This window comes from Rhagoletis zephyria, unplaced genomic scaffold, assembly GCF_001687245.7.
Source record: "Rhagoletis zephyria isolate East Lansing unplaced genomic scaffold, Rhagoletis_zephyria_1.1 Rzeph_scaffold_00894, whole genome shotgun sequence".
NCBI classification, from domain to species: Eukaryota; Metazoa; Arthropoda; class Insecta; order Diptera; family Tephritidae; genus Rhagoletis; species Rhagoletis zephyria.
Window position 1 is genome coordinate 123799 of NW_016157978.1, and position 16759 is coordinate 140557.

Sequence of the window (16759 nt, forward strand, 5' to 3'; positions counted from 1 at the left end):
CACAGTTCTTAGAATTATTGTCTGCCTGTCTGTCTGTATGTTTGTACGTACATCACTCGAAAACTAATGTATGGAATTGAATACAATTTTCACCGATGTANCAGAAGCCAAAACCACAGTTCTTAGAATTATTGTCTGCCTGTCTGTCTGTCACTCGAAAACTAATGTATGGAATTGAATACAATTTTCACCGATGTGTTTCTGGAGGTTCGACTTAAAATATAGAAAGATAAAAATTACAGAGTTGCAACCTGTTTGAAAATTGCAGTTTAACGAACTGATAAGATAAAGTAAATATTGTAATATGGCTGTCAAAAGAAACATAACTACAGCTCGAATTTTTATGCAAATTTAATATGCAAAACATATGCAACAAATGTGAAATAATTATGCAAAATATATTAAAGAGTTTATAAAATCTACATAGTTAAATATGATAAAAAAGATGTTTATACAACAATCTAAATAACACCTAAGAAAATAGAACGAAGTCGTTTGCGCTTGTCTTCATGATATTAAGATTTCAACTACTTTAGTAGTATCTGTGGAAAATAAACCGCATTTGCGGCAGGGTTACGGATTCTGGAGGTCCCAACCATTGCCAAAGTCCCCAGCGTCATAGACCAGGAGCGCATCCTGGAGGCGAGTGCCAACATCCCATACGACGAAAACTCGGTCAGACCGAGAGCATGTCTAATAGTGTCTTCTCACTGCACTGGGACCAAACTTGCACAGTTTGCTGTCGGGACTTAATGGCAGCGAGGTTTAGCTTCAAGGGCAAACACGTGTGGAAACATTTCGTTATTGTTTAAACGTGCTTTCCATACAACTCTCTGGGTTGCTCCTTTGTAGCGACGCTAATGCCCAGAATGAAATCTGGGGCAGCACCAAATGCAACGTGAGGGGAGATCAGCTTTTCGAGTATATTCTGTCAAGTAGGTTAAGTATCTTGAATGTGGGCACTAAGCCAACATTTGGTACTCCCAGAAGACAGGAATGGGTTGATACCCTATTTAACTCTCGGTTAGAGTAGTCAGTCGTAAACTGGAGAGCTTTAGGGAAGATTCGCTTTCAGACCACCTCGAGCTTCAACTTGGCGAGGACGCTATTTTTGCTGCGAAGCTTGAAATATTTGAAAAAAGGTGTGAGATAAGGTGTTTCTATACTAAGAACAACATTCAACAGAAACTTCATAAATTCTTAAACCTAATTTCCGCCAGGCAACGAAATGACAAAAAATGTAAGCCATTTTAAATATGCTACGTGGAAACAAACACAATGACACGGGTAGTGTTTAATGCCCAATTTTTTCATTTAATGCCTTGCTTTGCTTTTTTAACACAAATGAGAAAAAAGGTTACGTTTTACTTCAAAATTAACTTCTATTTTAAGAAGTTTAATGCCGAATTTCCACTAGGCATTGAAATGACAAAAACTGTAAGCCATTTAAAAAAATGCTAGGTGGAAATGAACTTAATGCCTATTTTTTCACAAATGACACGATATTTTTTTAATGCCCAACTCTGTTAATTGTAATTTATACCATTTAATTCCTAGAGGGAATCCAGCATAATGGAATTTATTTATTCTATTTTCGCTGACTCTAAATTTTACTTAACTACCCTTTCAAAATATATAAAAAAGAGTTCTTAAGAGGTGAAAGTTTTTTTATGAAAATTTGCATAAAGTTGGGAACTACAAATTTTTGGAGTTTTTGTTGTATTATTAGCCATTATTTTGTATAGAGTTAATTTCAAGAGGCTTCTCAGAGGGGCCCTATAGTCGGATGGGAAAGGTCATTGAATTCATTGGTATTTGCTTTCCCATGTATTTCTTTTTTGTATCAGTCAAAAAATAAAATTTCTTTACATTTTTATTGATTTTCTGGGGCAAACCATAGTTCAATATGCATGAATTGAGCAAACATCGAATGTCGATTCTCGAATTTTTTGAATCGATTCACGGATCGAATCGGAGTTAAAAAATCGAGAAAAATCGAAAAGGAAGCATTAAATGCAATATGTGCTGTCAAATCAAATTTACTTAACAAACAATTATCGCATTTTTAGAGATTTTTTTCGGCCGCTGTTGTGTAGTGGTAAGTAGTGCACGCTTCCACTCCGCAGTACCTGGGTTCAAACCCTGGTCAAGGACACATCGCAAAAATATAGAAAAAGGTTTTTTCTTAACAGCGGTCGTCCCTCGGCAGGCAATGGCAAACCTCCGCCATGGAAAACAGCTCATAAAAATACAATCGCCGTTCGGAGTCGGCGTAAAACTGTAGGTCCCTCCTCTTTGTGTGACAACATCAAGGCGCACGCCACAAATCGGAGGAGAAGTTCGGCCAAACACTAACATATGTGTAAGCGCCAATCTATTATTATTATTATATACAATATATGGTTAAATAAAGAATTGGGTATTATTACTGGGAATCTTCTGAAGAGAAAAATTCCGATCGAAAAATACTGATTTTCATACCATTCTACGAAAAGTTATTTTCCCCATATAAAATACATAGAAAACTGTAAGCGCATTGAGCGACCACTAAATATTTTTTAATTTAAAATAAAAAATAGGAGTATATTTTTTCGGTATAATGCAATCCTAGGACCACCCTAATATAAATACTTGCGCTTTTTCATCCGAGGGCATTTTATGATAAAAATATTGTTAACTTCTCTTTATAAGATATTGGTAGTTACAACATACGTAAATGGAGATACTAGAATCATTACACTGTACAGCAGTCCGCTGCGTATTGGACCAAACCAATTTTTTTTAAGAGATTGAGTCATAGGTAAAAAAAAGTAATTTCTCCGTTTTTCGGAGTTAGCCTTCAACATCGAAATATGGGCCTTCAAATTTCGAAATATCATATTTGGTAAAAAGTTATTTTTTATTAGTATATGTAAATAACTAAAAACTAAAAATAGAGTCGTAGACCGTCTTTTGCTCTTATTTACACGGTTTATAACTTTGTTTTTGCAAACTTGTCTTACAGGTGCTATAAGGGGGCAAAGGTCGGGTCTTCGAAAAATTAAAAACCTTATATTTACAAAAAAAATTTTTTTACTGATTCGTCAAAAGTTGGTACCATTGTAAACGTTATTGCACCCCCTTCTTCTTTCCTGGCATGCATATTTGTATACTTTGTATGTACAAATTTGAGAAAAAACATTTAAAAGGAAAAAATACCTTTTTTTTATAAAAAAAAAAATTTTATACAAACAAATTATTAACCGATTTTTAAAAAATTGATGTTGTTGTTAATGCAATCAACTCTGCTTTCTTCTGATATGCTTATTTGTATACTTCGTAAATAAAAATTTGAGAAAAGCACTAAAAAGGAAAAATTACCTTTTTTTTATAAAAAAACAAAAAAATTAACAAGGAAATTACTAACCGATTTTTAAGAGTTTGGTATCGTTGTAAAGGCCATTGAACCGCCTTTCTACTGATGTATATATTTTTATACTTCGTGTATAAAAATTTCAGAAAAAAACACTTGGGAGCAAAAATACTTTTTTTTTTATAAAGAAAAATATTTTCAACAAAAAAATTACTAACAGATTTTTAAAAAACTTATACTTTCTTAAACCCGAAAATTTCGATGTATATACAAAAAAAAAAAATATAATTAAGGCATTTTTTCCTTCTATATAAACTCCTACCCCCTGCATGAAAGGCTGGCTAGGCCCTGGTATACAAATCAATTAAAGTATTTAAACTGTAGGTATATCCTACGGTCAGTTTGTTCTTTTAGAGCGCATACATGGTTCCATAATAATGATTCCAATATCTTTTTTATGCATATTGTAACTATCAATATCTTATCAAGGGAAGTCTAAATTTTTTTTTATCTAAAACTAATAAAGCCAAAAGGACAAAATTCGAGCATGTGGTAGTTAATATATTAGTCCTTGACATATATTTTTTCCAAAAATAAATATTACAAATTCCCAAGGATATTCAAGGGTAAAGTATTAAAGGGACATTTTCAATACTTATTCTTCCTGGTGCACCCAAAATTTAATTATTTTTTTCTATTCTACAGAATTTTTAATTTTAATTGATACCCATATTGTTATTCTACAAAGCAACGAAGCTTTTGAATAATTTTTTTACTCAACCTTATTCTAAAAATTTCAAAGTCTTTTTAAAAAAACTCCTGACGCCAGGGAGAAAAACTAAAAACGCAGTTTTATTATATTTGGCCCCCAGTTTTGTGAATATATTGATTTTGGTATGTCTAAAATTGACTGTCGCACTGTGTAATATGACTTTTAAGTTAAGGCGTGCGTAGTGATAGAACGATACGAGTACCGAGTACAGAATATCGATGCTTTTCATGAGTACTAAGTAGTATCGAGAATTCGATACTTTTTGACAAGTACTGAGTAAATATCACGAATACCGAAAAGTGTGGACGCTTTAAAAACTTGTTTAGGTAAAAAATGGTTTTTTTTTCTCAATCACATTAAAAAATGTTTAAAAATTACCCCATGGGCATAACGTTCATTTACTTCAATACTGTCATAACTCAAAATCCGAAAAGATTAGTATATATTTTGTTCTGGTGAGCTACTGGTAATCGCTATGAAATTTTTATACAACATAGAAGAAGAGGTAGCAGCCATATGGACATTTGGCTCGGTTAAAACTTCTTAAATAATTGGAAACCGAATCTCTTGCCAAACCTTCGATAACACTGGCCACAAGAAAAGTGGTATTTGCTTTTAACCAGACCCACATATCGACATGTATTGAGGTCCGTTTGACTCGTACACCTCCTAAATTTGGAGTTAATTGCGAAAATTGTCAAAAAATGGCAATAACGAGTCAAACGGACCTCAGATTCGGATTCAGAGGGTCGAAATACATGGCGGCAAGTGGGTCTGGTTAAAAGCACACACCAATTGTTTTTTTCTCCAGAATAACGGAGCCTTCGTTTTCCAATGTATTCTACCTTGGTTTTAAATTCGAAATCCAGCCCGCTTTCGAAGAAATTTTTTGTGAAACGGAGCTTATCTTTCCTTTAGACAATGGCAAAAAGGTCTATCACGCCGCGCTCGAGTGAACGTGTTAGCTGGCTTTGTATGGTACTACGGGGCGTATACATTACATACAGAACTACTGGTATATGAGCACGAGTTGTTATTTTGACTCTTTAGTATATCGTTTTTAAGTTTTCGGTTAAATCAGGGACGGTAATCATTATGAGTAAAAAAACTTAAATCAGTATTGAATCATTATTTTATGATTGTTATTTTTTCGCTAAAAATAATAATTACTCTGGTTTATAGCCAAAATGTTCAATGGATGCCACTATACCGAGCCTTAACCGCCAAAATAACGTAAGCGACATTTTTTTCAAAATTTCCTTTTGATGCAGAAATGTATCTAGATGCTCTAGGAATATTTCTGCATCAAAAAGAAAATTTTGAAAAAAATGTCCCTACGTTATTTTGGCGGTTAGGGCTCATATGTAGAATTGCTCGGTGATTCCAAATATCGAGTTAATTTTTTGAAGTGAAACTTCTTTAACGGCGGTTGGTTGGTTTGGAGTAAATTGGCAAATTCAGCGAAAATCGCACACGCAAATCGTGCAACGGAAGTGGTTGGGGCAGCAACAAGTGCTTCTTGAGTGTATGCATATGGTATTAATTAAAAAAAAAACTTGCTAATAAATAGTTAAAGAATAAGACTTAGAAAAAGACCAATCCGAGAATGAAAGTAAAGGTGAGTTCGTACATAGATAAAGAAAAGGATAAAAATAAAGGTAAATATTAAAACAAAAAAAATATGCGTAAAGATAAAGCCAAAAATGAAGGCCAAGGTAAATTTAATCACTTTACTTATAACGGGTGATTTTTTTGAGGTTAGGATTTTCATGCATTAGTATTTGACAGATCACGTGGGATTTCAGACATGGTGTCAAAGAGAAAGATGCTCAGTATGCTTTGACATTTCATCATGAATAGACTTACTAACGAGCAACGCTTGCAAATCATTGAATTTTATTACCAAAATCAGTGTTCGGTTCGCTTTACGTCCGATTTATGGTCTACATAATCGACCAAGTGAGCAAACAATTAATGCGATTGTGACCAAGTTTCGCACTCAGTTTACTTTATTGGACATTAAACCAACCACACGAATGCGTACAGTGCGTACAGAAGAGAATATTGCGTCTGTTTCTGAGAGTGTTGCTGAAGACCGTGAAATGTCGATTCGTCGCCGTTCGCAGCAATTGGGTTTGCGAAACACATTTCGAACCGAACACTGATTTTGGTAATAAAATTCAATGATTTGCAAGCGTTGCTCGTTAGTAAGTCTATTCATGATGAAATGTCAAAGCATACTGAGCATCTTTCTCTTTGACACCATGTCTGAAATCCCACGTGATCTGTCAAATACTAATGCATGAAAATCCTAACCTCAAAAAAATCACCCGTTATAAGGGAAAAGGTGAAGGGGAATATGTAGATGAAGAAAATGATAAACATAAAAGTAAAAACAAAAATAAATATACAGAAAAAGATGAGGATGAGGATAAGGATACCGATAAAAGTAAAGATGAAGGTAGAGGAAGAAAGATTAAAATGAATGTAATTATACAGAAAATGATATAGGTAGAGACACAGAGACTTATCGGTTTTGTTATGGATATTTTTATAGATTTTTTATGGGAATTTCTATGGATATTATTATCGATTTCGCTAGATATCGATATTGTCGGAACTTATCGATATAGTAATTGAATTTGCTATCGATATTCGTACTGATTTTGTTATCAATATTGTTATTGATTTTTATCGATTATTTAACGATTTTTTATCGATGATTTATCGATTTTGTTGTTGATATTTTTATCAATTCTATTATCGATATTTTTATCAATTTTTTAATCGATTTTTCTTATCGATTATGTTATCGACATTTTTTATCGATATTTTTATTGGTTTTGTTATTGATATTTTTGACTTTGTTGTCGATTATTTTTAGATTTTGATTTACCGTTATTCCACTTAAAAAAAGAGTGACTCCACTTACAGGTCTATTCTGCGCAGGTAACAAATTTTATAACCGGTAATTAAAGTGTCTACCAATTTTTAAACTTTTTTCGCATTCTGTGCTCTCTTGAAACCGGTAAATTTGGTTACCATCACATAAGCTGGTAACAAAATATTGCCCCGTGAAATATGCAATACAGGAACTTCCACAAATATTTTCACTGCATTACCAACGTACCTAGAATCCCGGTGACAAGAAGTGGTAACATTTTTTGGTAATAAAATTTTCCGGTCACAAAATCTTCGGTAACGTGCAGAATAGACCTGTTAATCACTTAAATCTCAAAGCATAAACAGACGGCAGCGTTGATCTGGATTAACTCGTTAATTCGGAATTATCTCGGGAATTAACTGCACTTGATCCGGATTAAGTCCTAGAGTTAATTCCCAAACTTAACTCGGATCAAGGGAATTTTCGATGACAACAGTGACCAAAACTCAGAGAGCGTAGGATACAGGGAAAACGCAAAATTAGCATGGACTTATACCTTTTCATCGATAATGCAGTCACTAACACTAATTCAAATAGGAATCCAATTTACAGCCCTATTCTGTGGCCCTCACAAAAACCACCACACTCACTATTGTGAGGTTTCTGACTATTGTGAGGTTATCCCTATGCTGGCGTAAATTCAAAAGGTCAAACGCTCACAATTGTCAGAAAATTTATGATTTACGAATGATACCCTCCCCAGGGGAAAAAGGCAGATTTTTATTGAGCAATTGAAAAATGTTTTGTTAATTTTCGTTCGCTATCAGTGTCTGTGTTGATTTTTTTAACTAAAAGTATATTTAGTAATGGCAGAGTTTTTGCTTGTTATTGCGGCAGTTTTAGAAGAGCAAGTGCAGACATACGATTTCATTTTCATACAAACTTTTGCACCAAGTTGTGGATTGCAAACTGTGTGAAGCACTGGAGCTCCTCCTGCGTTGTTATTTCTTTTTGAATTTGTCTAGAAAATAAATAAAATCAGTAATTATAAAAAAAAATTAACAAATTGCAAAAATATTTACTTTTCCTGTTGTTCAGCATCCATCTTTTGTATTTATTTTATTTACGATACAGCTGATAGACAGCAAAACGCTTTTCACCTTGTGTGGTGATTTGGTTTTTTCTTATGAGATCTGGCCAAGAATAACCTCACAAAATAGACCTCACAAGAGATCTCACAAATTTTTGCTCACAACTCAGTTGTGAGGTTTTATACGAATAGGGCTGTTAAAATGAATAAGAACTTCTTTCGGTGACTGGATTACCGACGACAGGGTGGATATCTATGCTAGTTTTGCAGTTTCTTTGTGTTCTACGTTAACTGAGCAAATAAAGCGACCGACTCATTCATCCGCGGTAGCTGAGTGGTGAGAGCTGCGTACTACAAGCAATTGCCAAAAAAAAATTTTTTTTATTATTTCTATTATTTTTCTAAATTTTGTTTCATTTATATATTTAATTGTTTTTTATTTTATTTTCGTTTGTTTTATTTTATTTCACATTTTTATGTTATTATTAGTTAATTTAAATTTTTAAAGTTTAAATTTACTAAAAAACTAAAAACAACTAAAAAAAAATTGAGATTATAATTGAATCAGTAAAAAAAATTAAATGAAAAATTGTTTTACGATGATTACAACATTTAAAAAATAATGATTATTTTCTGTCCCTGGTTTAAATACAATTTCGCAATGAAATCTTGTGCTTTACGAAAACTGAAGATAATGTACTATCTAACTGTCTCCATTAGCGATTGTTTAGCTGCTGCGATAGATCTCCGGCGATTAATCGCTTGTGGAGACCGCTCATCGCCATCGCAGGAGATAGATAGCAGGGGATATCGCTTGGGATTCCTTTTACAAGGCAATGTCCTAGGCGGTAGTCACCATCGGCTCTCTCTGCACTACCGGGAGTTACTAAAGTAGTCTCTTGCGTGGTTTATGGGCGCCCTCTGTCGTAGTTTTTCGCTATCCCGCTTACGACTGGTTCGACTCTGCACTACCATGTGCACTACCACGGGTTTAATAGAGTAGCTACTTACCTAGGAGTCGGTGCGGAAACGGTTCAAAAGTAGCGATTGACTCCAGCAGTACTGGAGGGTAGTTTCACAGCATGTTTAAACTTTGAATTTTTATAGAGTTGTGCTTTTCTATAAAATATCTGCTCAAAACAACGTGGAGTAAGCTATTTTTTCGACTAAAGTAATTTTCTTCATGTGGCATGTGCTCGTAAGCACTTTTTGAAATAAAATCTTTGGCAATGAAATGCCCAAGTAGAAAAATTTCTCTGCAATGAATTTCAACAACCATTTTCGCCCAAAAACACGTTTTTGTAAAAAAAATTTTCAACTCGTGAGATTTCCTCATATGTCTACATCTGCCTCGATCACAAATACGATTGATTGTTAAAATAAAACTGAGAAGATGCTTGAAACAACTTTTGATGTATGTACTAGTTTTTTCCGCTTTCCATTCATTTCTCTTATATATTAATTCCAAGTGTTCTTTCATTGTTTTCAGATTCTTACTGTACATCAATAAATCTGCACCGCTGGCCATACATTTTTCGCAGCAAGTTGTACGCAAGATTTACTTCAATCAAACAGGTGAGTATTAAAGCAAGATGTTCACTACATATGTATGTATGTATGCATTAAAGTACTGCAGTATTCAACATTTTCTGTAAAAATGTCATTTTCAAAAATTTCATGCATTGCTATGACATGTCAACTCAAACAAGGTGTTATGCGATGTCATTCCATCTCAAACATACTGTTATTGCATGTCATTGCAGCTTAGCTTAGCTGTTGTGTTTTTGCAGCATATTTTCAATACTGAATGATCCTGGCTTGTATCAAAATATATATCGATTTTTAATTAGACAATTATTTAATGAATTTTACTATAATATGAGCTTGCAAAATTTGAAAAATCTCTTCACGTGTATACAATAGAGCTGTTCAGGAAATTGGTCTTGGTTTTGCATTAGAAATTGCATTTGAAAATTTGAGGCCTACTATCATGGCAACCGTTTGCATTTCATTGTTTTGAATTTACAAATGTACCGAAATATGCAAATGCAAGATCATATGCACAATATCCTGAACAGCCGTAATGTAATTAATAGTGCTGACTATGTCGCATGTGTCGCTTGTGCTGACATGCATAGATTTGATGCATTATTTGATTTCAATTTATTCGGCAGTGTCTTCATATGCCTAAAAAAATGTGTACTTGCCTTTTAACTATAAACAAAATGTATACAAATTTATACACTTTGCTTATGGTTATGTAGCTTATATTTCTAGGCTCTGCATTTTGCATAGAACTCCGCAGTCTAGTTACATACAATGGTACTCTACAAATCCGTATGTACTTCTTAAATTTAAGGAAATAAAAAAATTAAAAAAGTTGGTATAATTTAAGTCGCTATTAAAAAATTTTTGCAATAATCTTATCTACCATTATGTAAAATTACGGAGTTCTTCCTAGTTTTTGACCATCAAGTATGAATGCTAACGTCGTTATCACACATCCACCTAGTACTTGTATACGTCTGCGGGATCCCGGAATCGAATATCTTATGCTTGTAAAAATTAGCAAACAAAGTTTTGCTTTTTATTAAAAATGTGTCTAAAAAATATTAAACTCTTTATAAAAGAAAAGAACGCATCATTTCATTAAGTACAATTTCGCAAACTGTTATATAACAAAATATGTAATCCAAAATAAAATAAAAATAAGTCGAAGCTAAGAACAAAACAATATTTTTGTTAGTGCACTGACTTCACAAATACAAATACAAATATGTTACTTCTAATAGCACTCGCTTATAGAAATCCTGTTCTGTGCGAAAAGGGAATCTATATATAATTGCTCAGCCATACGACTTAGTTAGGGCGATCTGCAGCAGTTATACATCAAATAAAAGCGCAAGCTGCAGGTCACCGCGTTTGTCAGAAACGTGGCAGAAAAGTCGATAGTGAGCAGTGTAATCTGTTGAAAAATATTTACCAATTCTCCATGGAACTGTGATTCGGGCTCGTATATAGTATAGAGTACTAAGCAATTCTATATTTTGATAAAGCTACGCCTAGTTCACTAATATACGAGTTATTACCAAATACGAAAAATATTCCAACTTGATTTTATATGGGAAAATTCTGAGCTGTTTCTACCGTCACGGGTAGGACAAAGAAGAGACACTGCTTTTTGGAGAACATATATTTTGCGGAAAGTCTGTGAATTTACTTAGCATTTCTTTCTGAATTAGATGTTTTACTATACAGAAAAGAACCAGCAGTCCTAACAAAGCACAAACCATAACAAGAATTAGTTGTTTATTACAAAAAAATTCAAAGTTCTCCTGTCACGGGTGGGACAACTTTTATCACGGGTGGGACACGTACGATTTTCTTCATGAAATGGAGCTTGTAGTAATATCCATATCAAACGGCTTAGGTATGATACATGTTAGAGGCCAAATACAAGATCAATTGACCCACTTTTATCACAATAAAGTCATTGCAAGACGCACGATATAGTGATGCCCTCAGGATCTATTTTAGGGGGCATGGAAGAAAGGATTATTTGCAAACGCATGCAATCTCATATGCATTTTCCAAAGGCATTTTTGCACGGTGCATTTGATTGCAACGAAATTTCGAGTGTGTCTTAATGATTTTCAAGTTTGTATAGACTAGCTATGTATGTCTGGCTAATACTAACTACAGGTTAAACATGGACATCGACTACTATTATCACGTCGATAGCGATGTCTAACCTGCCGTTAGTGTTAACCAGACATTGAGTAACCGGCCCTAAGAGACAAATCAGGTTCAAATTTAGCTATTCTTTGGTGAAACCATAATTGTTAGTATTGACTTTTAGATTGTTGTTAAGCAACCCTCATCATAGAATTCTCTGGCTTCTCTATGATAGTAATATTTACCTTGACTTTTCGAGCTGACCACGCGAAATTTTTTACTACATCGCTTGGCCCATCAACAGTATTATGGTATTTAGTCAATCTGGACTTCAAAGTTTTGTGGCATTAAACATAGGTTTGAAGTGTTAAACTTATTTTTTTATTGTTAGGTACCATTAGAAAAAATTTATAAGTGATTGTCACGGGCGGGACACGATAAAACGTTTCAAAATCTCTAAAGTTGGTACTTATAATATAATAAAAGAAATGAAATAAGGCTGCATAGTATAAACATACTCTAGTTATGAAATTATAGAAAAATCCCTTAAGTAGTAACTAAGCAATACGAAGTTTAAAACTTTTTTGTCACGGGTGTGACATGCAAAACCGTAGTGATTTCATCCCTTAATATAATTTAGATGCCTATTTTTCTGCAATGCCAAGTTGCTTCTTTGGGACGAAGGCAGATCGAGACATTTATTCCCCACTTAAAAAAAAATTACTTTATAAATACTTGATTTTGCAGATCTTTCTGTATTAAAATATATTGTCGCATTCAATTACTTTTCTAATATTGAAGTTTGGTGTGCATTTACGGTGTAATAAAATAATATAACTAAATTTTTTCTTCGAAAGTACGTTAATTTGAGGTATTTAGTATTGATTCGTCAAGCATTCCATGTTCAATAAGTCACTCTATAATTGGACACAAAGTTTCACTTACTAATGGAATACCCCTGAAGTAGGTTCATGAATATCATGTTTATTTTTTAAATACGTAATATCTGCAAGTATTTCTTTAATGCATTCACCCGAATTTCGGGGGAGTTATTACTAGTATTATGAATTTGACAATTTTTAAGCACACATCTCACTTTGAGCCGTTATTGCATCTACCTCTTCAATTATCACTATATCTTTTCGGGACTTGCAAACTAACATACTTGGAAAATGAAATAGGAGCTTATTTCAATTTTTCTTTAATGTTCAGAAAACAAAAAAACGTAAGGAGCGCAAACTCGGTGTTGAATTTGTCGTGGGAGAAATACTCCGTCGCCGAGTACTGGCTTTCACTGCCGTGGACGTACTTCTAGCTACAATCCGCATCAAAGCGAAATCCTTCAACATTTCGCTCATCTGTGCTCATGCCCCGACATAGGAGAAGGATAAGGCGTCCAAAGATCTTTTCTATGAGCGCTTGGAGCATACATATCAGCGCTGCCCCCGACACGATATAAAAATCGTGCTTGGCGATTTCAATGCCAAGGTTGGCAAGGAAGGGATCTTTGGCGCCACTGTCGGAAAATTGAGCCTCCACGACGAAACGAGGCTGATCGACTTCGCCGGCGCTCGAAAAACCGTTCTATGTAGTACTAGGTTCGAAAACAAAAATATCCATCAAGCTTCATGGCCGTCTCCAGATCGAAAAACGAGAAACGGACCACTATCTTGTTGCAGCGAAGATATCCCCTGTGCAGCAAAAAATGTGCGCAAATGCAATTTCAACTGCAAACCCAAGACCATTTCCACAACATCTTGAACAGCCCTATTGGGTTTTCATTGGAATTATCCCTGACTGCTGGGCATTGTGCAATGAACACTATTTCTAAGTAAAAATATAATAAAATATAATGAAATAAATAAATTTAATTTTCTTTACGGATCTAAGGAGAAGTTGAACTTTTTTAGCTCTTTGCTACAGCTCCGCTCCAGCCAAAACCCTATGATCTTTAGCTCCTTGCTCCTTTGCTCCACTCCGCTCCGAAGCCCTGTATTGAAGTACGGCGGCGAGGAGCTTGTAAGGTACATGCATCCCTTATGCAGAATATGGTCAGTTGAAGGCATGCCCGACGACTGGAATGTAAGTGTATTCTGCCCAATTCACAAGAAAGGTAACCCGCCATACGCGGCACCTACCGCGGGATCAGCCCTCTAGGCATAGGTTACAAAATTTTATCGAGTGTCTTCCGTGAAATACTGAAGCCCACCGTAATCGAACTGATTGAATCTTATCAGTCTGGCTTTAGACCTGACAAATCCACCGTAGACCAAGTATTCATAATACGCCAAGTCTTTTAAAAGGCCCTTGAGAATAGAATCGGCAGACTCCATCTATTTGTCGATTTCAACAGCACGAAAAGAAGTTGTCTTTATGCCGCGATGACTGAAGTTGGTATCCCCGCGAAGCGGATAGGACTGTGTAAAATGGTTTTAAGCAATACAACCAGCTCCGCCAGCATTGAGAAAGACCCTCTCCGAACCGCTAGATACCAAGCGAGGTTTCAGACAGGTCGACTCACTTTCATGTGATTTCTTTAGTCTGATATAGTCGAAATTGTCGGCGAAAGCAAAGGATACGTCTGTTCTGCATTCTCGGGATTAGATAGAGAAGCAAGGCGAATGGGTCTGGTGGTGAACCAGGACAAAACTAAGTATCTCCTGTCATCACTCGAACAGTCACAGCATACGCGTCTCGGCACCCACGTCGCTGTTGGCAGATACAAGTTTAAAAAAGTGGAAAATTTCGTTATTTGGGAACGAGCATTAACACCAAAAATAATGTGAGCCTTGAAATCCAACGGAGAGTCACTCTTGCCAACAAGTGCAACTTTGAACTGAGTAGGCAACTGAGGGGTAAAGTCATATATCCCCGTAAAAAATGAGGCATGGGCAATGAAAACATCTAATGAAGTGACTCTTGGAGTTTTTGAGAAGATTCTGCGAAAGTTTTACGATCCTACCGCGTTGGCGATGGTGGATACCGCAGATGATTTAATGATGAGCAGTACAACGATATAAACATGGTGCAGCGAATTAAAATTCAGCGGCTCCGCTGGCTAGGTCATGTTGTTGGAATGGACAGAAACGCTGCAGTTCGGAAAGTATTTAACGCGGGTCACGATGCTGGTAACAGAGGAAGGCCTCCTCTACGTTGGAAAGACCAAGTAAAAAGGGCTTGGCATTTCCAGTTGGCGTCATTTGACACAGAAGAGAAACGTCTGGTGTTCTGTTTTTGACTTTGCCAAAATTACTTAGGCGGTTACGGCGCCAATAAAGAAGAAGAAACCATATACGTAGAAATTTATAAAAATTCTCAATAAAGCCATAAATTAAAAAACAAACAACCCATAGCTATCTCAGCCCAGCGGCGGTAGTTTTTTTTACTTCCCCGTGACAAATACTCGTATATCTGGCCTAGGCGAACGGTTGTGCACTAAACTAAATTTTACGCATTGAGGCTTTCGGACTTAAACCTCTTTCTTTACATACTTTTTCACATTCTACATCTTACTCCTCCATCCAACGTCCGTTCTTGCTTGATCTCATTTCGCATAACTCTTCGACTTCATCTTTTTTGCAATGTTCACTTTTTGTTGCTTTTTTCCAACTTCATTTTGCAGTAAATTTATCGCGGTCACTTATGTCGGATCAACGCACTGTGGTATTGCCTTGTGCACTGCGTGGCCAATACGATATTTTTGTGCAAGCCCGTCAGCGAGGCTCTATCAAAATTGAAGCACGTGCCGAACATCCGCAATCCAGCTGGCCGCTACTCAATCGCCCGCACCACATCAGCATACGCAGTCAGAATTGGGTACGCAAACGCCAAATGATAGTCAAGTGGGACAAGAGGTGAGCATATACCCAAAGGTAAAATGATTGTAGTGAGTTTGTGACCATTATTTTACTTCCCTTCACTGCCTTCGTCCTCGTCGTGGAGCAGCAAATTCGATTTCCATGCAGTCCACTACTGTCTGGTTGTGAATACAGGCCAGCGACAATTGAATTTCTGCAGCGCCGTCAACGAATACTTCACGAGTACAGCCCACCACGTAGATGCTGACGCACCGACCAACTGCTACTCGGGATCTTTGATGGATTATATCTGGTTGAAGCCTCCGGATCGTGCTAAGAAAATTGGTGAGTCGCTATTGAATTACAGCCAGTCAATATTTCATTGAAAATTTTTCATGTGCCGTTGGTATTTTTTTCTCATACCCACAAAGATCCACGCACCACCAACATTATCTGTACGGGTCCTCACACTCAGCAGCTACTGAAGGGCGTGCTGCCAAATCTAACATACTACTTGGATGTATTTGGCGTGCACACTCGCCGACAAAATCTCACTTTCCACATTGCCTCTACACAAGTGGACTTCAATCGCACACATCCCGTTTCGTTACGAGCTAATATGTTTACAATGAAGAAAATATCTGGGCTGCATGGCGTACAGGTCTTCAGCTTTAAGGTAAGTACATAGGTATATCCATACATTTGATTTTAAATTCTTCGTATCGCTGGGACAGATTTGGAGAGCATCAAGTTTGTTTCGTGGCTGTAGACCGGTGATTCCCAAAGTGGTTCAGGTGGTTTCTATATTAAAGAATATACATGTTGGCTTGGCTTTACCTGCCAATGTACATAGGCATCGGCGTAGCCAGAATGAAATTTATGGGGGGCTCGACCCTATTAAGCCGGCATTTCAGGGTACTATTTTATATATATATAAGGAAAATTTGAAAGATGCTCGAGCACCCCCCCCTTCCCCTACCTGGCTACGCCCATGTACATAGGTACTACTCACTACTCAAAAAAATTAAGGGAGCGAACAAAAAGATCCAAGTTTTTCTTTGAATTCCGACAGGCTGTATTTCGATGAAAAATGGTAGTATTGAGCTCATTTTGAAGCTGTAATTTTAAAATTTCTCATGTAATCCTGACCTATAGCGCTAAAAAAGTTTTGATCTTTTCTTGCTATTCG

General features: G+C 35.9%; 1 protein-coding gene across 1 annotated transcript in view; it reads left to right on the forward strand.

Moving 5' to 3' along the window:
- Positions 1-16246, forward strand: part of LOC108361966 (neuron derived neurotrophic factor nord) — a gene marked incomplete at its 3' end in the record, with an annotated part of 92897 nt that extends 76651 nt beyond the window's left edge. Inside the window, exons 2-5 of the mRNA XM_017614777.1 lie at positions 9588-9673; positions 15396-15627; positions 15719-15915; positions 16002-16246. Coding sequence (XP_017470266.1) covers positions 9588-9673; positions 15396-15627; positions 15719-15915; positions 16002-16246 — 760 coding nt within the window. The remainder of the gene's footprint in view (positions 1-9587; positions 9674-15395; positions 15628-15718; positions 15916-16001) is intronic.
- Between the last annotated feature and the right edge of the window lie 513 nt (positions 16247-16759).